This window comes from Gobio gobio (assembly GCF_949357685.1).
Source record: "Gobio gobio genome assembly, chromosome: 17".
NCBI lineage: Eukaryota > Metazoa > Chordata > Actinopteri > Cypriniformes > Gobionidae > Gobio > Gobio gobio.
In genome coordinates, this window is record NC_137110.1 from 6701352 (window position 1) to 6727488 (window position 26137).

The following is a 26137-nucleotide window of genomic DNA, read 5'->3' on the forward strand; positions in this document are numbered from 1 at the left end:
AATTTGTCTGGCAATGAATAGAGTAGGCAATTTCAGAATCACTGTATCATGATACCATCCATATGATGGACAAAATTGTATTGTAGCTGCGAGTACACCAGAGTCCTATGCAATTATTCTTGCCTCACTAAATGCTGCAAAGTGTCCTCCTTTTTGGTCTTATTGAAATGGCCACCCTAGTTAAACCAAACCCAGATGTTATGCGAACTATGCCCACAGATCGTCTGCTTGCAGAGGAATTTCTTGGGGGATACCTTGTTCATGTCGCTCCTCAATCCGCTTCACAACGACTTCTGTGAAGAAGGTTTTATTTACATTTGTTTGCGTTAACTGAATATTTTCCATCATTGACTGAATATTGTAGAGACAGAGCGCCACGCGTCATAATCTGAAGACCACGCCCATGGGGTGGGTGAAACAATCGAACGCTCTCCATTGACTTTGTATTGCGTGAAGCGGCCTCCTTGTCATTTTTGACTTCTAACAAAAAACAGAAAAATGTCTAAAAGCTGATATGTTACAAGGTGTACAGCAAACAAGCTAAACAAAACCCAGAACCAAAACCCTAGAAGTTTTTAGAAGCTGTTGACCCAAAAAACGAGCGTTTAAGGACACAAAAGTGGACACAGGCAATTGAGACAGAACTACACCCACTAGAACCAGCGACAGGAAATATCATATATAAAACTGACATTTGGATATTTGACTTAACAGTGACAAAATGTTTACTGCACACATAGGCATACTGAGTGTCAGGATCCCAAAATGTACCCATTCTTCCTGTTGATGCTTCACGTCTTATTGCCTGTCTCCACTTTTGTCTCCTTAAACGCTCGTTTTTTTGGGTCGAAAGCTTATAAAAACTAATTTTTGTGTTTTTTAACTTGTTTGCTGTACACCTGGTCACATATCAGCTTTGTCATAGTTCTGTGTTTTGTTATAAGTCCGAAATGACAAGGAGGCAGCTTCACGCAATACAAAGTCAATGGAGAGCGTTGGACCCGGTGTGGGCGTGGCCTAAATACGCTCTGTCTCTATTAGCAGTGACGGAAAAATCTGAAGGCCATCCATCATTTTCACAGATTACACTGAGGATGATTTATGAGGGCATTTAGTAAGATCATCCAAACTTCGTGAGGCAGACAACGATATTGTGATCAAATACAATCAACTCGTTTACACGCTCTATAACTGTTATTATAAAATTATAACTGTTGAGTTTTAGTGTTTGGGATTTATCATGGATTCATGGTCAGCAAAGTAATGTAGTGAAATTTGTCCAGCCCGTGGCTTTCGTACATACATTTGCAAAAATGTCACGGCAGCTGAGTGTGAAATGTTTCTTCAAGCGGCAAAATAGTTGTGCTGTTGTTGATAAAAGAGGTGAAGAAAGAGGGACTGATGCGGATGTGAGGGAGGATGAATGACAAACAACAGACAACGTTTATCAGTCACTGGCACAGGCGAGAGCAGCCAGTTAAAGTCCATGTGGACCAGGAGGAAGGTTTGAGTACAGGCAGATAAAGATAGTCAATTGAGTTCGTTCAGTTTATTTTTTACGCATTTTGTTGATATTTTAATCGTAATTGTATTTTGTATTTGAGTTGTTCATATTCATCAGGCACTCTTTTAGTGACCCCGGTGGAAATAAAAAAATACATTCATCTGTTGACCATGAAAATTGACGTACAGTCTTGGTTCATCTGTTCTCTTCATAAATAAATACATAATCCGACCAGCTAAGTGCATGATCTAGCCCCGTGTGCTTGTTCTGTATGTTCATGATTGAAAAGGAAAATGTTAACAAAATCAAAAGCTGTTAAAATGTCTTATCATTAAAATATGTATTTTTATGACCCTGACTGTCATAATAACAAACAACGAGAAAGTCTAACGCAACCACTGCGTAGGGCGTTTGTGTGGCGGATGTTTCGAACTCAGTCGACCCAGTGATCATTTGGAACACAAACTGCCTAGAGCTTTTATCTTGTTTTGAGGCTTGTGGCTAAGTGGGGCCTCCATGACTCACATGGAGAAAGGAACCAAGTGGTACAAACCCAACCCTGTGATCCAGTGGAGAACTTCCTCTTTCCATATGTGCTTTTCAAGCAAAAATCTCAAGTCTGCATATAAGAAGCAAGCTTATGTGGCTTGAAATAAGTGATTGTTTTACCCAGTGACTGTAGCTTTTAAAAGTAAAGTTTAAAAATAGTGTTTCTTTTTTTTGCTTTAAAGGATTAGTTCACCCAAAAACGGCTGCATGCAATGACAACATGCAGTAACCACAGACTGAAGGTCCAAAGAGGACATCCAGGCACCATAAAAGCAGTCTAGATTAATTCTATAGAATTCACTCTGACTCATGAGTATATAAATAATGCTTTGTATGAGGAACAAACATTTTACAGTAACATTCAAATGTTTGAGATTGTTTTTTTTTTTTCTTAGCGCCTTTCAAGAACCCAAGGTCGCTTCACAAAGTAGTACAATAGTACAATCAATAGACAAGCAAAGTAATAGTCAGCCTGCTTATCACAAATAAACAAGCAGATGGAGACAACAAACTACAGATAATTAACATAAGACGTTATAGAATCAAAGAGAACATTAAATACAATAAAGTAATCATATAACATAAAAATGAGAAAGTGGAAGGCAGAGAGGTACTGAGCCGTTTTAAGTTGGAACTTGAAGGTCTGTAGAGTAGGGGTGGTATGAAGATTAGGGGGCAGCTTATTCCATAGCTTAGGGCCTATAACACTAAAAGCCCTACCACCCACAGTAGAGAGTTTATACTTGGGTACGACAAGCAAATTATCATTGCTAGATCTGAGGGTCCGGGCAGGAACATATGGTTGCACTAACTCAGCAAGCCAAGGTATTGGGGTGTGGGGCCATGACTGGCTTTATAAACTAAAACTAACAGTTTAAACTGGATACGACTGGCCACAGGAAGCCAGTGAAGTCGGTAAAGGATGGGAGTGATGTGTGCAGATTTTTTTATTAAATGTAAGAGCACGGGCAGCAGAGTTTTGCACCATTTGAAGGCGATGTATAGCTTTGGTGGGGAAGCTGTTACAGTAGACCAATCTGGAGGTTATAAAAGTGTGGATAACAGTTTCAGCATCTCCAAAGTTAAGGGAGCGGCAGATTCAAACAATATTTGGCAAGTGGAAAAAACATGATTTAACAATCTGACCAATATGTGAGTCAAAACATAATGTGGAGTCGATCAATACTCCCAGATTTCGCACAGTTTTTGAAGGCCTATTCTGGACACCATCAATACCAATGAAAATGTCATGTCGGGGTAAACTCTGTGTTTTAGGGCCAATTTTGTACCAACATTAAGCTGTAAGAAGTTATCAGTCATCCAGGTTTTAAATTCCTGAAGGCAAGAGTTAACAGAAGCAGGTAGACAAGCTGAGTTGGGTTTAACCGTGAAATAAATTTGAATATCATCAGCGTAACTATGAAAGTTCAGACCATGCCGTTTGACGTAGTGGCAGCACATAAATGAGAAATAAAAGAGGACCAAGGACAGAACCTTGAGGTACACCATGAGAGATGGTAACGGTGCGGGATCGATCCTTACCTATCCTAACAAATTGCTGTCTGTCTGATAGATATGAAGTTCACCACTGAAGAGGAGCACCAGTGATGCCTAAAAAAATTATACATTACAAATGTATTCATCCTTGCTGAATAAAAGTATTAATTTCTTTAAAGAAAATCTTACTGACCCCAAACTTTAAGTATGTCATTTTGGCATTCAGGCTGGTGTTAATATGAAATTAAGACCATTTATTTGAAGGTTATCATGTTGATGCCTGTTTTAAATGCTAAATTCCTATACTAAAAATGATCTAATACGGTTTCCACTAGGGCTGTAATCACCCAGTCGATTAGTCGATACGTTCTGGCTCTACCAAATTTCTTATTTTCAAATTTGGTGGATTTTTTGCCGCGTTCTTTTCATTCGTTTTGGCACGTTCATTTCATCAGTTTTGCTTTTTGAACAAATGCCACGCGTCAAAAAAGCTGGCCGAAGCCCACCTTTATGCAAATGAATCAGTTGAACCCATCAACATACACATGAGGCAAAGCGTCACAACACCACGCTTCAGTCGTGCCACAAAAGTGGATCTGTACCGTCAGTTTTGCCGCGTTCATTTCATCAGGTGGAAAGCACTAATTGCTAATGGGGGTGTTTTCAGAGCACCCCTGTTTCACAGGTAACAGTCTGTCTTCAGAACACCCCCCTTGTTTTCACTTCTTTTGGATTAGCCCAACCCACTGGAGAAACGAGACAGATTGAAGTAGGCTTTGCTGTATATTATTTATTTAATTGTGAGCGTTTTTTCTGCTTTTGATCTGGCTTGTTTAATAAATATTCCTTTTTTATTAAAGTGGATGTGCCTTTTGTGTTTAAGAGTAAAAGCTTCAAGTTAATAGTCTATTCGGTTCTCAGCCGTGAAGCTGAGCTGAGCTCCTATGTTCGAGCTGCACAGAGCGGCTGAAATGATAGTGTCTGTCAGTTATTATATAATATTTTATATTCCTCAAAAGTTCTTGTGATGATATCACTAGTTGACAACAGTACTATATATTTGGAAATCATAGGCTATGATATTGCGCGGGTGCACGTGATGCAACGCTGTCAGAGCCGACAGACTCGTGTGTCAGACTCATTTCAGTGCAAAATAATATACTGCAAATAGCCTACTAGTTTTTTATGTTTATTTATAATTCATTTAGGTAGACATCAAGGCTACCAAGTGCTGCACACAGTGCGCAGCTAATTAATTTAACTTTTTTTTTCCTAACGTAATTTTTAGTCGATTTTTAGTCAAATTTCAGGACTTCAGGCGACCAAGATTTTCTTGGGTTGATTACAGCCCTAGTTTCCACCTAGCATAGGCACCATATGAAGTTCAGTGAGTTTGACCATGCCAGCCTTCCTACACCATAATCTTCTCACAAAACAAAAGTGACTTTTCCTGGGCTCTTTCTTAGTTTCACTCAGTTGGAGAGACTTGCCAGCTCTCAGCTAGCTGATATGGTGGTATGTGTTTAAAACCCTCCTGCCAACCTATGACATCCCTAGTTATTTTCAGATTTGGGGAATGATAGCGCACATAAGTAAGAGGAGTCTGTTCCACAGTTCTAATGCTCACGTGAAAAGAGTTTGACATTTTAGACAAAAATTTTGCACGTTTGTGCTATATATTAAGACAGGATAATACAGACAACGCCTAAAGGTCAGGAAGGACTTGAAACGCCTTGGTATGCCGTGACAGATCATTTAAAGTCAGTTTAGGGAGGAAGTTTGTCCCCAGACGTGGTTTACGAGAGTGTCCCGACCTTGGTGGGGAAGGCAAGCCACTGGCCATTTCCTTTGGAAACACGCTGGCCCCCAGTGAAATGACCTGTGACCGCTCTGTCTCAGGCTTCAACTATTTTTGGTTTGAATTTGAACACAGCACAGAAAACAGTAGTAACTTTCGGGAGGTTCCACGACACTTAAGTGAAATTATGGGGCATGATGTCACTAGGAAAATAGTTTGACTAGGGCTTTGTTTTAGGTTTTTGGGGGGTGAAAAATGGCACCTTACATGCTATAGATCAGTTCAGCTGCTGTTTCCCGAGTAATAATGGTGCATATTGGGTTTTGCGTGCATCTGGGAGGGTTTGTGTGCATGTACATGCTTCCTTGAAGAGATTTGCAATTCATTATCCCCTGAAGGGCACACATGACCTGAATGAAGCTGAATTGGCAACTCTTCAGTCCACTGGTCCTTGAAGTCCACGCAGGACGGCTGGCAATTCTGCTGACGTTGCCTCTAGCTGATCTGCTACAGGGTCAGCCTTCATTGACTAAGATGCCTTATATAGACAAGAGCTTTTCCTTGTATTGCACCTTCATCTGACATCACATGATTCTGAACTCAGTGCTGTTGAAGAGGGAGGAATGCCTCTCTCGATGTGATTTCTACTTGAATTTCTTACTAATACACTTGTTCTGAATGTAGATATCTTCCCTCGGACCAGATAGAATAAGATTTAGACTAGCTAATTGACCCCTATAGAGAATATTTCAATGTTTACCTGCATATATTTACCATTTCTTGACATTTTAAAGCCTGTTCACATCATGTTTTTGTCACGAAAGACGCGTATAAGATTATACACCAATCAGGCATAACATTATGACCACATGCCTTATATTGTGTTGGTCCTGCCAAAACAGCCCTGACCCGTCGAGGCATGGACTCCCCTAGATCCTTGAAGGTGTGCTGTGGTATCTGGCACCAAGATGTTAGCAGCAGATCCTGTAAGTCCTGTAAGTTTCTAGGCGGGGCCTCCGCGGATCGGGCTAGTTTGTTCGGCACATCCCACAGATGCTCGATTGGATTGAGATCTGGGGAATTTGGAGACCGGGAACACCCCACTAGAGCAGCAGTTTTGGAGATGCTCTGACCCAGTCGTCTAGCCATCACAATTTGGCCCTTGTCAAACTCGCTCAAATCCTTACGCTTGCCCCTTTTTCCTGCTTCTAACACATCAACTTTGAGGACAAAATGTTCACTTGCTGCCTAATATATCCCACCCACTAACAGGTGCCGTGATGAAGAGATAATCAGTGTTATTCGCCGGTCATAATGTTATGCCTGATCGGTGTATAACAAGATAATGCATATGAAATATTATTATTATTATTAATTTTATTTTTTGATGCTGAAAAATACATTAAATTGTTCAAATATATATATTATAAAGTTCCATTTTTATATAATAATTCTTACTATATTATAACTAATAATTATTATGTGATAAATATACATTTTTATAAACAATTTACAGTACAAAAAAAACATTCGTATATACTTTGGTGTCATATCTGTGCATTTAGATTTGATGCAAACAGGCCTTAACACTGCTGAGAAAAGTGCAGCATTGTGTAATGCTCTTAACGGATTCATGCTATAATGCTAATCAGATTTGCATGGGGAAAAAACCTGCTTTGTTAAGGCACTCTTAATATTTCACTTCCTCATGTGGGGTCATTAAGGTTCAGCAGTTTTTCAAGGAGACCAGCTGGGAGTGTAGACCTCTGGTGTTCGCTGGCTGATGACATTACAGTGAAATAGTCTGTGAACCCTGAGGAGGGACATGTAATGTTTTATCACTGAATCTCTCCCAGTAGCAAAGTTTAGGTGGATGATATTCTGATGCAACGTTGTGTTTAACAAGATCTTGGGCTGCGGAAAGTTTGTGGGAGCATGCGCACCTTGCGAAACATTTCCCTGAAAGCTATTGATCTTCATTGAATTTGGTTGAACTGAAGTATAGTCAATGTTTTAAGCGCATCAGCACTGAAAAGCTCTGATCTGACCTGTAAACCTGCATGTAATTCATTATTTTTAATTCTCTATAGGTGTCTCTTTACCTTATACTGATTACTTTTACAAATGGAAGTTAATACTACTTCAGTGTCTTATACCATTTAATTATGTATTAAATGTTTTTTACTTATTTTGTATTAATATTACACTACAAGAAAAACTAATCTGCTGTAGACATTGATGTTTTTTTTATACTGACTTGCAACCAAAGTACCCAAACTTTAGCCATCTCTGTACACGTGACTACGAGTGGCTGTCATTGTGTGTGTGTGTGTGTGTGCGTGTGTGATCAAGGTGTGCCGTGTCTGTGTGAATGGTGGTCTTTGTCCACAGAATGGCCTCTTTTAAGCATCATATCACAGACAGCAGTGAGTGCTTGTTAACTAAGGTTTCATTCTTCAGGCCTCTCGCTCTATCTGAATGAATATATTGTGACTGACCCGCGGTCAGAAAACTCAACAGAGAAGCTGAGATTGAAACGGAACGCAGTGAATGCTGGCCCAATGCTCTTTCTGTCCTCTTTAGCGCTCTTCATGCAGCCAGCTTACGTGCAGGGGGAATTAAATTGTGGCTGAGCGAAAGCTTTTCCATTGAGGAAAACGTGGAAAAGTTTATTGCTCTTGAGCAAACACGGTTTTGACCGTTTAAGGTGATGAGGCCGGCAGTTAGGTGTGCGTTACTGAGCGTGTTGTTCTTCTGAGGTTGTGTGCAAAGGCTTGGATTTATGTTGAGTTATGCACTCTTTTCTAACGGCACAAGCGAGTGGAAAGTATTTGAGTGCTGACGGAAACGTAAGTCTCTCCGTCAGTGATAAAGACCGTCTTTGTGTGATTAAGAGGTTTAATGGGGATCATACATCATATTGGCAGTGAAGAACCTTTTTGTATTGGACACACAGATCCGAATGCTTGAACGTTTTAATGTGGTTTCAGAAAGACTAGATTTGTATTTGATTCATGCAAGATTTTTTCATCGGTCTTGTTTGGGCTTTATATTTAAATGTGTATTTTATATCTGTAGGGTATAGTATTATTATACACAATATAAAATGGATGTTGTATAAAGAAAACAAAAAACAAATACAATAAATTGTTATGACATAACATATAATAATATAATCTCCAAATATTTATCCAAAAGTATTGTGATTAATGCTTGATTCTGATATCAACCAGGCCTTGTTAGTGCATTATAAAAGTAAAATTTGGTGTATATCTGAATAACCTTGCTTTTATAATTGGAACAGAAATCACAAACTGGCTCCCAGCTCAGTATAAATATGCTACCTTCTTTATCTCCATCATTTTGCCCCCAGATTTATATAACGAGAGAGAGAACTGCAAATTGATTTGGAAACAATTTGGAGCTAGATTCGACCCTACAGATCTCAATGAATGTGCCAGAACAGGTGTTGCATCCCACCTGGTTTAAACGGGTCATGAACTGGCTTTTTTAATTTTTTTATACTGTTGTCTGAGGTCAACTTATGATGTTCGCGTGGTTTTTACATTCAGAAACATCATAATGAATAAGTAATTGGCTATTTTCTGCCATGGTTTTGAGGCTCTCTGAAAAACGCTCGGTTTTGATGGGCGTGCCGCACCGAAGACTTTGAAGTAAAGGCCCACGGCTAGGATTGGATAAGATTTGCATATTTAATGAGCTTCAGCTCCCTCATCCATGTGGGGATTGTTTTGAAAGCGTCTGGGGAAACGCTCACAGGACTCGCGAAATGCCTTTATCAAACAAACACAATGATTCATCTCTCATCCACCCGCGATTGATTGGAATGTTTTTTTTGTATTACTTGGCCCGCCCGATCTTTGAATAACCGTGACCCGTACATACACACAGAAAGGAATGTTATTTCACTATTTAAGATACTTTTTGGTAGCCCGTCTGAAAAACACATAGCCCCGGGACATTGGCCTTTGCGAGCATTGGCGTTACAAGTCCGAGTCTGATCACGAATGAACCAATAACACCACCTCCAGCCTGTGACCGCGTGCTACGGTATGTAATCAATAGATATCAAACGATCTGTAACACATAAAAAACATGTTTTACTCACATAAGTGTGTTGCACCGTTCCTGTCGGATCCAATATAGAAGGCAAAGCATTGTGTTTTAATCTCAATATGTCTGCAAATCCAGTCTCGACCTGTATCTTGTTTACAGTCGATTCTGCAATGAAATGAAGTGAGCAAACGCGCAATGTTTTACGCACGAGAGCTGGAACCGGCATGCTTATTGCTCGGTAGCGCGATCCGTTTAGCTCCATCCTATGGCGTCAGTGGTCGACATATTCTGAGATCTCTCGTTTTCTGGGCCTGGTGTCAATAAAAGCTTTTCTTTGACTAACAAGGACATTTTCAGCTTTGAAACTTACAGGATATTCTTACATCACGATGAACTTTTATATATCAAAGGCTCAAGGGAAAGTTGATTTCTCTATTCATCACCCCTTTAAAAAGTTGTATGCAATTGTTTGGTAATGTTTTGAAAACATAGCCACAAAAGATAGATGAATCTGCTTCAGACAGTAACGAGCGGTTAAATTAATTGAATGCTCCCTATTGTGGTTTCCACGAAGCATAACAGTTGCTTTTAATGTGGCTGGAAAATTGGCAAGGCGTTAAGTTTTATCCCAAGACTATACAGAATGGTGCAATCTGCTTGAGCTGTTATTCTTAAGAGTAGTTAATAAAGGGAAAAACAAATTTCACACTGTTTTTGAATTGGCAACTCTTTTTTTTGACGGTCTGTCTCCCTTTAAAAGGGGTTTATACTCAAAACACCTGTAATTATAGCGTTGGAGTATGTTTTTACAAAGTTTGTCTCTTTTGAACTCCCTTTATTTGGTTGATTGACATCAGAGACATTTGAAATGTGTCAGTTCAACCCCACAGCAAATAACGTGTTGAGTTCTTGCGTGGGAAATGCCGTGACAGTAATGTGACTCGTTGAGCGTCAGCCCGAGGCGTCAGGGTGTGACGTCCCACCTGCCCAGCCGACTTCAAAAACATCAACAGAGACCAGTTTGTGGCAGTAGTTGTTGCGCTGAAGATCATGCATCTTGCTCACAGCAACAAAAAGACCAGTGGGGTGCATGATATGACATGTCTAGTCAAACTCCTGCTGGAGGAACATTCAGATTTTAGAGAGCACATATTTGCTGGCCCGGCTATAGACCGGGGAAACGCATACCAGGAAGGACAGTCACAGAGATGTCGTTTTATGAAGAACTTCAATGGAAAAATGAGAACAGTACCAAGAATTTACTTCAGTTATAGGATAATAGAATTGACTTCAGGTAATAGTAATGTATTAAATTTTAATGAGAGATATATACACAGATCAGGCATAACAGGTGAAGTGAATAACACTGATTATCTCTTCATCTCTTCACCTGTTAGTGGGTGGGATATATTAGGCAGCAAGTGAACATTTTGTCCAAAAAGTTGATGTGTTAGAAGCAGGAAAAATGGGCAAGCGTAAGGATTTGAGCGAGTTTGACAAGGGCCAGATTGTGATGGCTAGACGACTGGGTCAGAGCATCTCCAAAACTGCAGCTCTTGTGGGGTGTTCCCGGTCTGCAGTGGTCAGTCTCTATCAAAAGTGCTCCAATGAAGGAACAGTAGAGAACCGGCGACAGGGTCATGGGCGGCCGAGGCTCATTGATGCACGTGGCCCGTGTGGTCTGATCAAACAGACGAGCTACTGGAGCTCAAACTGCTCAAGAAGTTAATGCTGGTTCTGATAGAAAGGTGTCAGAATACAGTGCATCGCAGTTTGTTGCGAATGCGGATGGCACATGGCACCAGGATGCACTATGGGATGAAGGCAAGCTCGCATCTTACAGGACTTAAAGGATCCACTGCTAACATCTTGGTGTTGGATCCCACAGCACACCTTCAGGGGTCTAGTGGAGTCTATGCCTCGATGGGTCAGGGATGTTTTGGCAGCAAAAGGGGGACCATAATGTTATGCCTGATCAGTGTATGTAGGGTCTCTCAAAGTGTGAATTTGGACTGTTGTTAATGCTCAAACATTGGAATTTTTACTCGAATTATGCATGCAAGGTTCACTTTACTTGCGTGTTATTGCACGTTATGTAATACATATATAGTATATATTTACGTTACCGTGCTTATGTAGCTCAATGATAACCGGTTGTGTGGGAAAATTGAGAAGTTGGCAGCATTTCTCCAAAATTGCAATGAGGAGCTACTACACACAGAAAGTGAAATATCTTTCTTCAAGTTCATTTTTATGCTTTAAATTTGGATGGACATACATTATTGTTATATAATAGAATTCTAATATTGAATTGAATCATTGCATTATTGTGAGCGAGAATTGGATTGAGACCCTTTTCTTCCTATAAGAGTCCACTTTCAAAGCCAGTGTTGTGTTCCTTTACACTTTTGTTTCAATTAAACGCTTGCTTATTTTGAAGAGGACTCAGTGATTTGAGAGAATGAAAACAAAGGAGAAGTAAATGTTAACAGCAGATGAATGGCAGGTTTTACAGCCAATAAGAGCACTTGTTCTGTGCACAATTTGCATATTGTGCCAACTACATCCTGTTCAAACACGGTCAGCAGTCCAGTTTAAACCATATCTAATTCGATTGGTTAATGGCAGCACTGAGACTGTTTGCCCGGTCTTAACTTAATTTATTTTTACTGTGACTCACCGGGTCAAATATTTTAATAGCAATTATGTGATTTCGAGTTTCCGACTCATCAGATAATGTGACCTTTTATGTGTTTATGGGTGGGCGGGCTAATGGATGTATGATTGCGATGTAATGCATAATCTAACTAGTTTATCAGGTTTTGTAATCAGAATTATTCAGAGAGTAATGTATCATACGGGCTAACAGTAAGCCAGTCTAGTCTATGCATTTCCCAGATGTTTACCTCAGCTGTTATCAAGGGAATAGTAGAATATATAGCTTTTTTTTGGCTGTGCTTCTCAGCTGTACTAGTGTTGAAGCATCTTTTTGTTTTCCTTTCCTTAGCTGACTTTAGGTTGGAAAAAGTCAAAGAAAGTCCAACAGTGTGTGTGTGTGTGTGTGTGTGTGTGTGTGTGTGTGGCCCTAAAATGTTTTCCTTACCTAGAAAGAGAATACTTGGAAAGGCAAGGGAATCATTGTGTTATAATGAATACTATTCATAACGAACACATTGTATTGCTAAATAAATGAATTTTAGCTAGATGAAGAAGCTTCCCGTGTATAATGGGAGCAATCTAGTTTTGCTCTGGCTAAGCGGAGTTGTTACTAACCAAAGATAATGAGTGCATATGCTTGAGGGGGCGTGGAAGAGCGGATTTTTCTGGCACAGTGTCTGTGGAAAGGGGTTTGTGTGAGCGCTCTCTTGATAAATGTGCAGTGCTCTCCTGGCATGCTGGGGGGTTTGGTGCAGTGATGCATTAGTGTGATTATGCAGAAGCAAAGTAATTGACCTGCTTAAAAGTTTGGGTCCGCAGCACTTATTACTCAATATTACGACACTGAAGAGGTTTACATAAAACTGTGCATTATGAGTGTTTTTAATAGCTTATTCAATTCAATACATAAAAAAACACTGTACTAATTGTGAAATATATATATTTTTAATGTCATTTATTCTTGTGATGGCAAAGCATGTGTTAAGTGTCACATGATCCTTCAGAAATCATTCTAATAGGCTGATTCTTTGATGAATAGAAAGTTCAAAAGAACAGCATTTGTTTGAAATAGAAATCTTTTGTAATATTGTATATTTAGTGTCACTTTTAATCAATTGAATGCGTCTTTGCTGAATAAATATTAATTTCTTAAAAACCATCTTACTGATTTTTGAACAGTAGTGTATTATATTATATATAATTTGTATATTAACTGTACGGAATTAAGAATACATTTTTCCTTAGTTCCCAGCTCAATTGCTCCTATTTTCATTTTTTAAAATAATTTTGCTAACACTTTATTTGACAGTGTCCTTGTTACATATGTTACATGTACTTACCATAGTAATAAGAGTAACAGTTATGCATAATTACATGCAACTGTCCCTCAACCAAATCCTATAGTAAGTACTTGTTAATAGAGGTGTGACGAGACGCTTATCTCACGAGACAAGACAAGATTTTTATATAGTATTTTTAAGAAATTAATATTGGGAGATATTTGCATGCCTCAGGGAGCCGCTTTCAAACAGCGTTAACGTATTGAAATCGCGTTTGAATGCGTGCTCCCATTTACTTTCACTTTCGATTTGGCGATCGTGCGAACTCTGTGAATAGGGAGCGGTGGTGCTGAAGGCATTTTAAAATATAAGTCTGACGCTTCTGCTGCGCAACGAATCCTCCGCCACGATCTAGTCCCCTAACATGTAACGCACGCTCAATGCGAGCGCTTCACTAACACAGAACACACACTCATAACACACGCTCGTTTTCTCGTCACGTGATCAGTGCTGCGCTCTTGGATGAGCTGATGGAATTGAAGCGACTGTTATCCTCCTGAATTAAATAGTTTTTATTTCTATAAAAAGCAAAACTTGTCATATTCTATCCTAACTTCACCCTCACACTCCGTCATGACAATAAGACGCAAGCTTTTCACCTCGACGAGAAATCTCATCACACCCCTAGTTGTTAATAAATATTACTCAACCAAATTTTTTAAAGATGTTTTGTATTTAGAGAGGAAATGCTACTCGGTCAAGATGTCTAAATGTGTCCTGTCCTCCCTCTTCTGGGTCAGAATGCCCTGATGCAGGTACAAGGCCTGTGCTAAACGAAACTAGGTCAAATGTGCTCTTTTACAGATCCTCAGTGCAGTAACGTAATTACCCACCTCAATGGAATGATATTTCTGCCGTTATTCACTCACCTTCATGTCATTCCAAACCAGTAGGACTGACTTTTCTTCTTCCGTGGAAGAAAGTTTCACTCTTTTCCATACTTTTTTTTCCGTGCAGTTACATTAAAGTGCAACTGATGATTTCAAGTAGTCCATATGACTCGTTCACCATATGTCTTCTGTCTTGTGAGCAACTCATTCTTTTCAGCAAGATCTTATCAATGAATCAGTTGAAAGAAAGTAAGTCACAGGGGTTTGGAGTGAATGAGAAAATCATGGTTTCATTTTTGGGCAAACGGTTCCTTTAATCCACATTAATGAGAAATCTGTGTTTCTTTGTTTGAACCTTACATTCCTGTGAAAGATAAGATGAGTTCTGTTGCAAGCTGTCTGAGACATGTTTCCAAATGAAGCCCGTTCAGCCACTTATTAAAGAAAGAGTGGGGGAAGAAAGGATTAAAGAGAAGAGAGGAGAGAACAATGTGATGAAACTGTTCTTTCAGAACTCTTAAGCAACGTGTTTTTCCTCTTGGCATTTTGCAGCTTCTGATGGAGCCCAGAATGGAAGAGTGTGAGATTAAGGACATTGATATTAATTTGCTTTCTCTTTTTTCCCTCCAGGAGCGACGAAAGAGATCGGATCAGCTTTGACCAGGATGTGTATGAGACACCGAAGCATTGAGAACAAGCTCAAACTGTTCACCACGTACGACTATTTACTTCTACTTAGTTTTTCCATAAGCTGATTAGTTCAATTGGTAATGAAGATTATGTATTGTACAATGCATTACCTGTATAGACAACTTAAACCTGTGTGTGTGTGTGTAGGGCTCTCATGGATAACTTGATCACTCCTCTGGAACTGAAAATTGAAGAGTGGAAGAAGGTTGCCAGTCAGCTGGATAAAGACCATGCCAAAGGTATCGGCCTCCTTCCCTGTGTGATATAATCGGAATTCGACAGCTTTAGTATTTAATCTTTGTGTGCAAAAAGTTGGCAGGAGGAAAAGTATCGCTTTAATCCTTTAATGGAAGTGTTTCAAGCTAAGTAGGGCTGAATTTAAAGGAAGAGTTTACCTGAAAACAAAAAGTTGATGAACTCAAGCAGAATTAAAGAAAATACCTTGAAAAATATCTAGTATCATGTTCAGACTTCACATATAAACAATAAACACAAACAGGTCCTGACTCTCTGTGGTCAGTAAAAATCCCAGGATGTCCCATTGGCCTCTGTCCATCATGGCCTCCTAATCATCCCCATATTGATTGTCTCCTCTCCACCAATCAGCTGCCGTCACATTATCCAGGTGGATGCTGCACATCGGTGGTGGTTGAGGAGATTCTCCCCTTCCATGTAAAGAGCTTTTAGTACCCAGAAAAGCGCTATATAAATGTAACAAATTATAATTATTATTATTATAAACCAATTTATTTATTGTTACTTAAAGGGGTAATATCTTCAAGGATCTAGTTTTTATTGATATTTTGAGATTAGAGTTCATTATACTATGAAAAGGTTTACAACGAAGTCTTAAAAGGATAGTTCATCCCAAAATGAAAATTACTCACCGTCATGTCATTCCAAACCCATAAATCTTTGGTTAAAAACTTAGAAGATCCAAAAAGTTCATATAGGCATCGTAAAATAAATCAATATAAATTTTAAGAATAATAACCACAGGTTTGGAACAACATGGGAGTGAGAAAATCATGACAGAATTTCCATTTTTGGTTGAACTAGTGTAGCAGCAAAGAAAAGATTGTTTTTGGCACTGTGGACCTAAGGGGAAACAGTAGGGCTGGGTAAAAAAAGATTGATTTCTCGATTTTAATCAATTTCCTTTCTTAAGAACTGATATCGATTCTTAAATCACAAGAATCGATCTTTTAGTCTATGCTGTTTTCATTTTGGTGCTCTTTAGTGTGGCACGAAAGATCGCTGTTGCCACTTCAGCAGATCAAGGAAATAAGCACACGTAAACCGATCATCTCTTCTTCTTTACTACTCTCATCCTGAAATAAACATAAATGAACATCTAAAGTCATTTTGAAAGATAAGGGATGGGTATCGAGTTCTAAAATGGAACCGGTTCCAAATCGGGCAGAACCGGTGATTCGATAAGAAACGCACATTTCGATTCCGCTTATCGGTTACTGTGTGCGCATTTTATTGTGAATTTTTTTTTTTTTGTTTGTTTGTTTTTTTACCGCTGCGCGCGCACACACACACACACACACACACACACACACACACACACACACACACACACACACACACACACGTGCTGTTTTCTGTGCTGCAGACACTTACACAGGTGCGCACAGAACGGCTTTTTATAGTGAATGAATAGTCAAAATACTCTGAAAAACACAGTCAGTTATGTCGTTGACGGCCGATTTTCTTGATGCCGTCTCTATGATAACGTTAAAACAAGAAAATTCACTTGCTGTTCTAGACCGAATAACTTTTAACTATATTTGTACTATATTTGTAATGTATAGCCTATATTTTATCAATAAAGTGCAGTGTTATTTTACATTTGATTACAGTTCAATCATCTGTGTTCAAATGTATTTATTTGTGATTTTGCTAATTTGTTTATTTGAAATTTATTTTTTTTGCTATGGTGTTTTTAAACCATAGGCAAAAGTTTTGTTCATGGTATTCAGCTACAATGAAATAACAAATGTGAATAATTTTAAAGTTTTTTTTTTTTACCCTATTGGAATCTAAAATAGGAATCGATAAGAATCTGAATCGATAAGCAGAATCGGAATTGTTAAAATTCAAACGATACCCAACCCTATGAAAGATACAGTACAACTTACCAAATCCATATCATGTTTCATGTAGTCGCTCAATCAACAGACGTCAATTTGTAAACAATGTCACATACTACTGTTACATTTACCTCAGAAAAGCCATTCAACAACTTGTTAGTCAGGTAAATATATTTTGCTAAACTTATGCACCATATTCATAATTCAATATATGTTTGAAAAAAGGTTTTATGACAGCCACAATTTAAATTGGAGTAGTTAGTATTATAACTTTATTATTATAAATAAATATTAAATATTAAACTTCAATATTATATTGATGTGATCTAGGACCAACCCTATATAGTTTACAGCATTAGGTTAGTTTTTTTTTTTCATTGGAAATTTGCCATGTGCTTTACCTGATATACATTCAAATGAATCAAAATCGAATCAAATCACAAGCTTGTGAATCGAAATCTAATCGAATCATGAAATTTGAGTCAATACCCAGCCCTAGAAAAACAATGATGATATCACCACCCCTTCAAGAAACATCAGTGTCGGATAACCTGTCCTATTAGCTGCACTCTGTTAATTATTAAATGGCTCTTAACTCTGTGGGAGTCCCTCAGACAGTTATATTACAGCTCATAATGGATCATTTATTCATAAGAACAATCCATTATGTCATATAAAATAGGCGTTCAATCAGCTGCCTTGCAACTTGCCACTAAATGCGCGGCTACACCCACGCATCTCCAACACGGCTGTCTGGGGTTGCTAAGGGGTCGTTTCATTTGACATCATTGTGAATAATTTATTATCAGTGCTTGCTAAGGAAGGCAGAGTTATTGTTGCTCATATTTAAGATTAGGGATTTGAACAACTGCCTTAATTAACATAATCTTTTGCTTCCACCAAAGGGGCTAATGTTCGTCTTTTATGGTCTGTGTTGTTCTTTAGAATATAAGAAGGCACGCGCAGATATCAAGAAGAAATCTTCAGACACCATTAAACTGCAGAAGAAAGTTAAAAAAGGTAAGGTCTGACCGCTTGGATAGGAAATCATTGAATGAAAGTCCCAGAGGCTGAACGCCATGGGTAAATAATGTCTTAATAATGTTCTCTGAGTTGCTACATATAAAGTCCTGTTGTCTTGTTACACACACACACACACACACACACACACACACACACACACACACACACGTACTTGAACACATTCTCAAATTACTGCCTCAGATCTCTTTGTCTAAACTCAATAGGACATGCCCATGACTTCTGTTGGCACCACACCCTGTGTTGTCATAATACCACGCCCTGTGTTGTCATGACATCAACCTTGGTGATCTTACCCCTGGTCAAAGTGCACTGAGCACTGAGTTCTTATTTTTACTACTTGACTTAAAACAAAGTCTAGCCAAGAGTTAACCAATAATGACGAGGAGGATATAGTTTTACCAACAAATCCAAATGCACTTTTTTGGGGGGGAGTATCTCAAAATTTGTCTAAAAAGTCAAGGTCATAATTTACCAAAGTCTTTAGATTTTGCTGATGTAAATAAAAATTGAATTGCAAAAAAAAAAAATCCAAAACAATTTGTGTTAATATACATTCATAGTATTTTTTTAATTGACATTTTAGTTTTTTTTTGTAATTTATGTGCTTTTTTGATTAAAAAAAAAATATATATATATAGACTCATAAGCTAGCCTGACGTCATCATACTCAGATTCTAGTCAGAATATGAGTCTGATACTGCTCCATTGGGCTGTGATTATGGGATGTGTTTCAACCGAACCAGTAAAGAAAATGCCTCTGCACTCAATTGGATAGAACTACAACCAATCAGAGCAACGGAGTGACACATAGTTGTCAACAAAACTCATCTGCACGCACGCTGGAAGAAGAAGAAGAAGAGTGTAAACGATCTTTGCTGGTGTTGTAAAAAAGAATTTAAGGATACACGGAGTACTTGCAACACCGTCATCATTTTTGAGAGGAATAGTAAAGGTGAATGCATATACGAACAAGTTCTCCGTTTAGTAAACTAATTCAACCCAAGCGCTCTTTGGTGATGTGATGGTTACGTTACTGTTGTTCATCTGTCCATCATCGTATAAAGCCCGCCCTGACAATATGATTGGTCTGAACAGCTCTGGTTCCAGCATAGTTGCTCCACAACGGATCAAGTCCAGACCGAACGTCTCCACCTCAAATGTTGTGGGCGGGGCTAAACTCGGCTGGCATCCAGGCTACTCATAAGCCCTATTCGGATGGTAATTGTTTTTCATGGGGTCGTAAGGTATTTTCATCACTGACAGAGATTCATCATTGTCTCATCATTGTCTGTGATTTTATTGCCGTCCGAATCCAAAATGTCAGTGTTTTTCTCCCACCACCCACGTAAAAATCCCCGGCCGAATTACCTACTGTTTGTGTGGTCATTTAATTGCCGTTGTAATCCACATCTCTGAGTTTTCAAAAAGAGGTTGCTTCAAAATTTTAGGGCTGTAATCAACCAAAGAAAATCTTGGTCGACTGAAGTCCTGAAATTTTCGACTAAAAATCGACTAAAATAACGTTAGGAAAAAAAAAACTTAAATGAATAAGCTGCACACTGTGCGCAGTACTTGGTAGCCTTGTTGTCTCCCTAAATTAATTATAAATAAACATAAAAAACTAGTAGGCTATTTGCTGTATATTAAATAGTTTTTGAGCTTATTATTTTGCACTGAAATGAGTCTGACACACGAGTCTGTCGGCTCTGACAGCGTCGCATCGCATGCACCTGCGCAATATCATAGACTATGACTTCCGAAAATATAGCACTGTGTTGTTAACTAGATATCATCACAAGAACTTTTGAGGAATATGCAACATAATTTAGACAATTGTTTTTGTCATATGTATAATAATAACTGACAGACACTCATTTCAGCCGCTCTGTGCAGCTCAAACATGAGCTCAGTCAGCTGAGCTCAGCTTCGCGGCTGAGACACGAATAGACTATTAACTTAAAGCTTTTACTCTTAAACACAAAAGGCACGTCCTCTTTAATAAAAAAGGAATATTTATTAAACAAGCCAGATCAAGAGCAGAAAAAACGCTCTCACAATTAAATAAATAATATACAAGAAAACTAGCCTTCTTCAATCTGTCTCTCTCGCCTGCGGGTTGGGCTAATCCAAAATAAGTGAAACAATGGGGGTGTTCTGAAGACAGACTGTTACCTGTGAAACAGGGGTGCTCTGAAAACACCCCCATTAGCAATTAGTGCTTTCCACCTGATGAAATGAACGCGGCGCGGCAAAACTAATGAAATTAACGTGGCTCGGCAAAACTGATGAAATGAACGCGGCAAAACTGACGGTACAGATCCACTAATAGCGCGGTGTTGTGACGCTTCCCCTCATGTGTATGTTGATGGGCGTTCCTCAAGTTTACCACTTTGGGTGTACGTTTGAGCCAGCGGGGAATGAAACACAAAGGACCAGTGAGAGACTTCTCTTCGCCAGTGGGTTGGGCTAATCCAAAAGAAGTGAAAACAATGGGGGTGTTCTGAAGGCAGACTGTTACCTGTGAAACAGGGGTGCTCTCAAAACACCCCCATTAGCAATTAGTGCTTTCCACCTGACGAAATGAACGCGGCGCGACAAAACTGATTAAATGAACGCAGCAAAACTGATTAAATGAACGTGGCAAAAAATCGACCAATCAGAATTTTGGTCGAGCCAGAACGTATCGACCAATAATCGACTAATCGACTGGGAGATTACAGCCCTACAAAATTTACTGTTTATATCCTTTTTGACCACTGCGGAGCACAGTATCATCGCGCTTTGCCGTTATTTGGATGCATTTTAAAGTTCTAGCCTACACTGTTATTACTGAAATGCGGTAAAGTATTTACAAGAATAAAAAGAGAAAGAGAAGAAAAACACGTAAACATTTGAAATGAGCCGTTATTACGGCAGTAATTAAATTAGCTAGCCTGGATGCCAACCGAGCTTAGCCCCGGCCACAACATTTGAGGTGGGGAAGTTCGGTCTGGAATTGATCCGTTGTGGAGCAACTATGCTGGAACCAGAGCTGTTCGGACCAATCAAATTGTCAGGGCGGGCTTTAAACGATGATGGACAGATCAACAGTGACTTAATCATCCACGTCACCAAAGCTTGGGTTGAATTTTTTTACTAAACAGAGAAGTTGTTCGTATATGCATTCACCTTTACTATTCCTCTCAAAAATGATGATCATGTTGTAAGTACTTCATGTATCTCTAAATTCTTTTTACAACACCGGCAAAGATCGTTTACACTCATCTCCTTCTTCTACTTCTTCCAGCGTGCGTGCAGTTGAGTTCTGTTGACAACTATGCGTCGTTCAACATGCGTCACTTACACCGTTGCTCTGATTGGCTGTAGGTCTATTCAATTGAGTGCAGAGGCATTTTCTTTCCCATATTCACAGCCCAATGGAGCAGTATCAGACTTCTATTCTGACTAAAATCTGAGTATGATGACGTCAGGCCATAAATTAGCAGCATTGTATTAGGGCTGGTCCGAATACCATTTTTTTGAGCTTCGAAGCTTCTGTAGTAATCAACATCGAATATTCGAAGCTTCGGAGGGAAGGAGCTGAACATATCCTTCTCTCTAATAAAGGCTGGAATCAGGAGAAGCGGCGCGCCTCACGCGGACAGGGCTTATATGCTCCGCGAACGGGCAATGAATAGTGATACAAAACACACAGATCTGTTACGTCCCAGTTTTGATATATTATAGTAGCTAGTAAAAATAATTCTGTTCAGTTATAGAACAGACTAAGAGCCCCTATTTCTGCCGCTAGGGCCAGGCTTCGGGCCAATTTTCACGTCATACCTCAAACGCGGGCTTTTTCCTTCATTTTATATTTTAGACATTCATTAATTAAAAGAAACAATGAGGTGTGCAGCGCTGGTGGAAACAACATGAGACTATGACAACACGACTGTTAAGACGGCTCACAGTGTTTCGCCGCAAATGAGGCGAAAAGCCAAGCCAACACGCAAACTGCCGAACCTCTTAGATGCTCAAAAACACAATCATCTTCATTAATGAGACTCAATGCTCTTACAGTGCTTAGGTCACTCGTTCTGATATTGCGGTCTTTGATCTTGAAATGAGCTGATGAATAGCCTATAATGCAGCTCATATCTGTTGCTTTCGTTGACATGAACTGCGTTAAATGTGCATATAGCGCAAGAATTGAAGATCGGATTTATATTAATTTTGCGGAGAGGTGTAAGTTAAGACAACCTGCCTAATTTTGATTTATTTATTTTTGAACACGTTTCCTCAACAAAAAAAAACGTATTATAAGCAAGACAAGTTAAGTGTTGATTTAAGAGGATAAATGGATCAAACATGTGTTGTTAACTCACTCAGTCCGCTTGGTCGTTACTTAAAAAAAAGAAAACTTTAATTTAACAATCAAAAAAATGCTTTAAACATTTTTCTAAATTAACTTAATAAAGAAACGAAACGAAATATAACTACTTTGACATTAAAAACAAAACTGAACTATTTTAATGGCTGCAACAATGTGTAATAGGGAGGAATGTTTACTATAAAAAAAAAAGGTTCTATATGGCACTAAAATAAAAAAACAAATTAAATAAAAAATTAATTAATTAATTAAAAAAACACGTCACGTCACTTCATTTTATTTGTTTCATTTGCGCCGTTGCGAGCAGCATTAGCCTCAGCTTGTCAAAAATGCCTTTTTACTGTGGTGGTGGTGATAGTAGGCTAAATGTTTAAACCAACATTGTGATGCTTGAAGTGTTTTATATCTATGGATTTCATTACAAGTAAGACAAGTCCAGTGTTGATTTGAGAGGCTAAATTGATCAAACATGCGGTTAACTCACTGTCAGCTGCTGGCCGCTTAGTCATTACTTTAAAACAACTAAAACTTTAATTTAACAAACAAAAAAGTGCTTTAAACATTTTTCTAAATAAACTTAATAAAGAAACGAAACAAAATATAACTACTTTGACATTAAAAACAAAACTGAACTATTTTAATGGCTGCAACGATGTGTAGGCCTAATAGGGAGGATAAAAAAAAGAAAAGAAAAAAATCACGGGACTCAGGCCGATAGTTTTGGTAAGCTGTTTGACACGGCCGGGCTAGGGTCTAAGACTAACTACAATTAAAAAACTGAACGTGCCACTCGAGCCAAACTAACGGCCGTCTCAGCACATCAGCAGCAGCAGTCAGATCATATTCTACACAAGAGCGAGTAGCTAAATTACAAGATGATCGTGGAATATTTGGTTTTAAAGCGATGTAAAAGCGCCTACTTAAGGGAGTTTGTCATTGTACTGTTTTGTTGCTATGTTTTTCATTATAGAATAATAGCTAATGAACCCACAATTCAAGCAACCCGCCCCTGAATTGGCAAACCAAAGTAAACGCGGCGCAGAGCTGCATGCGTTCAGCCGCTCAGTGCACAAGCACAGCATTGAGGGAACATGTTTTCACCGTCACATCCCTAACGTATAAAAAGGATAATACATTTTGATTATATTATTCTATTTTCCACAATGTCAAACGAACGCAGTTTAACCCAAAATGCAAGCTCAGACATGGCTTCTGCCATATAAGCTTGTGCAGTTGTGCGCTCTGCTGCAGGGAACACTAAGAAGAAGAAAATATATTTATTAAGTATAACGAGGCTATTAAAAATGGCTTGGATGTAAGATAATTTAAAAAAAGTATTGTATTTTATAGTGATTTTATAGTGTAAACATATGCAAGCGCGAATGAGAGCCGTTTTGAGCGGGATGCCAGGTGTTCGCGAAAAAACAACAACAACGAATATTCGAATCACAAATTTGAAAATCGAATACCAACCCATCGAACGAATATTCGAATATTCTGGTCCAGCCCAACATTGTATTGACTTATTTCCACTTATTCCCGCTCATTTCCACATTTTTAAAATGACATCCTATCTTCCTATTTTTAAACAGGAGATATAAATAATTAATAATTTCCTATTATTAAATTAAATAAGATTTTTTTTTTATCTTATTCCAAGCATATGACATTTCCCACACGTTCCCATTTTCGCATGATCACAAAACTCGCTCCTCCACCATGTGAATAAATCTCCATCCGAATGCACAAGTTTTATCACTTTGATTATAGGGCTATAACCAAATCGTCCCATTGTCAGCATGTGAGATTGCGATGCACGTTATTATCATTTTTATTTTACTTTTTTACATATTTGCTCATTTATTTGATCGTTAATTTTCTTTTTAATTTATTCATTGAATTATTTGCTTTGATTTATCACAGGAAATGACACATGCAAAATGTGAATCGTTGTTGATAAAGAAAAATCTCACGTCGCAATGTTGAAAATATTTCGGTTTTAAACCATGATGGCGAGCACACTTGTGCAAGAGTTATGCTGGTGGAGAAACCAGTCAATTATTCACTACATGAAGTAAAAGTCAAAATTGATCAAGCTTTCTTCATCTGACGCCGCATTAAATGAACATGCATAATTTTCTTGCAATGCAAAATTCTTTTTTTACAAAATGTAATTACTTTCTTTGATTTTAGTGTGTGAAACATGGTGTGGACATGTTTGTGTGAGATTCAGCTTTGGGTGTTAAATAGTTAAAGAGCACCTATCATGGAATTTTGAAATGTACCTTTCATGTAGTGTGTAACATAGATCTAAGTGAACAAAAACATCCTGCATAGTTTGAAATACGACAGTGCACCGTATATATAGTTATTTTCTTTCAAAAGTAAGAGTCGACTCTGAGTCATTTTTAAGAATCGTTAGAAGACCGAAGCTTTTTCTCTGACTAGATGACGTCAACTTGTCAAGTTATTTGAATACGATACGCCCACTTATTGCGCTCCAAGACGCCAGTGAAAACTAGAAAACATCATGGAGACGAGACGCTGTGTTCTGAAGTGTGACTCAAAAGCAAACTTTTTTCATCTGCCCAAGGATGAGCATTTGAAGACTAGGTGGCTTGAAGACAAACCATACATCGTCGCGATTGAGTGTTTATTAGTCGTCAAATGTATGTTTCGCGATCTCAGGAAGCTTTTATTATGGACTTCTATTATGGCACATGGTATCTTCTTCGTCTGTCTGTACATGGACTACATGTGCACAGAGCGCCCTCCGGCTGCCAGTATGAATTGAAAACAACACATAAGAGACTCAATCGCTCATGATTAGGCTATATCTGCGCATTTTGAGGAAGTATTGAATAAAAAATACTCCTCTGTTTAGAAATTTGACACAGACATATGAGAATCTATCAATATATCTCCTCATCTGCACACTTTTGAACTAAAAGCCCTGAGGGATGTTGATTTGTCGCGAGTCTTCGTGAGGAGTTTTTTTATGAATGAGAGCAGCTGAGGCTCATATTACAATCAAACGGTACGCGGTTTTCATATTCATAACTCCTGACACATATTAACAAATTACTGTCACTATAAGACTTTGATGGGCGTTCCGTTTCCGAAAATATCTGCACAGACTATACCAATCACAACTGACTGGGTCATCGGACCAATCACGGCAGATTAGCGTCACGTAAAGGCGGGGTTTTGAAAAGTGAATCACTAAAGGAATCATTTGAGAATCGCTGTCAAAACAGGTAAAAATAAATGCATATTATAAGAAAACTAAAGTCTTTTTTGTCATTGCATGCATGCAAAACTGTTGTTGGGGACTTCTAAAACAATATTTGGAACATTTTAAATGCCATGATAGGTGCTCTTTAACAGAGACTTTGAATGGCATTTGAATACTGTTGGCATCATTTTGAGAGTGGTGGAATGCGGCACCAGACGAGTTCTAGATGGCGGAAGAGCCATGATGCATTGAAAACATGGAATAAAGGCGGAGAAAGATGGATGCGCATGCAGATGTGTTCTGTCATTATGGTGGGTGTCGTCTGCTTCAGCTGTGTGTGGGCAGCAGTCAGAGACCGAACAGTCATTCGCTGTTCACTTCTGCTCTGGTCTGTTTGAGGGGTCAAAACGCCCACTGCTCTATATTCTGCATCCACCCTCACGCAAA

At 38.7% G+C, this 26137-nt stretch overlaps 1 protein-coding gene across 3 annotated transcripts in view; it reads left to right on the top strand.

Annotated features, from left to right (window-relative positions):
- The window catches only part of mtss1 (MTSS I-BAR domain containing 1), a 94399-nt gene that overhangs the window by 43344 nt on the left and 24918 nt on the right, over positions 1–26137 (top strand). For all 3 annotated transcript variants that reach the window (XM_079841653.1, XM_079841651.1, XM_079841652.1), the window contains exons 4-6: positions 14884–14968; positions 15091–15182; positions 17988–18062. In XM_079841653.1, the coding sequence (XP_079697779.1) occupies positions 14884–14968; positions 15091–15182; positions 17988–18062 (252 nt within the window). The remainder of the gene's footprint in view (positions 1–14883; positions 14969–15090; positions 15183–17987; positions 18063–26137) is intronic.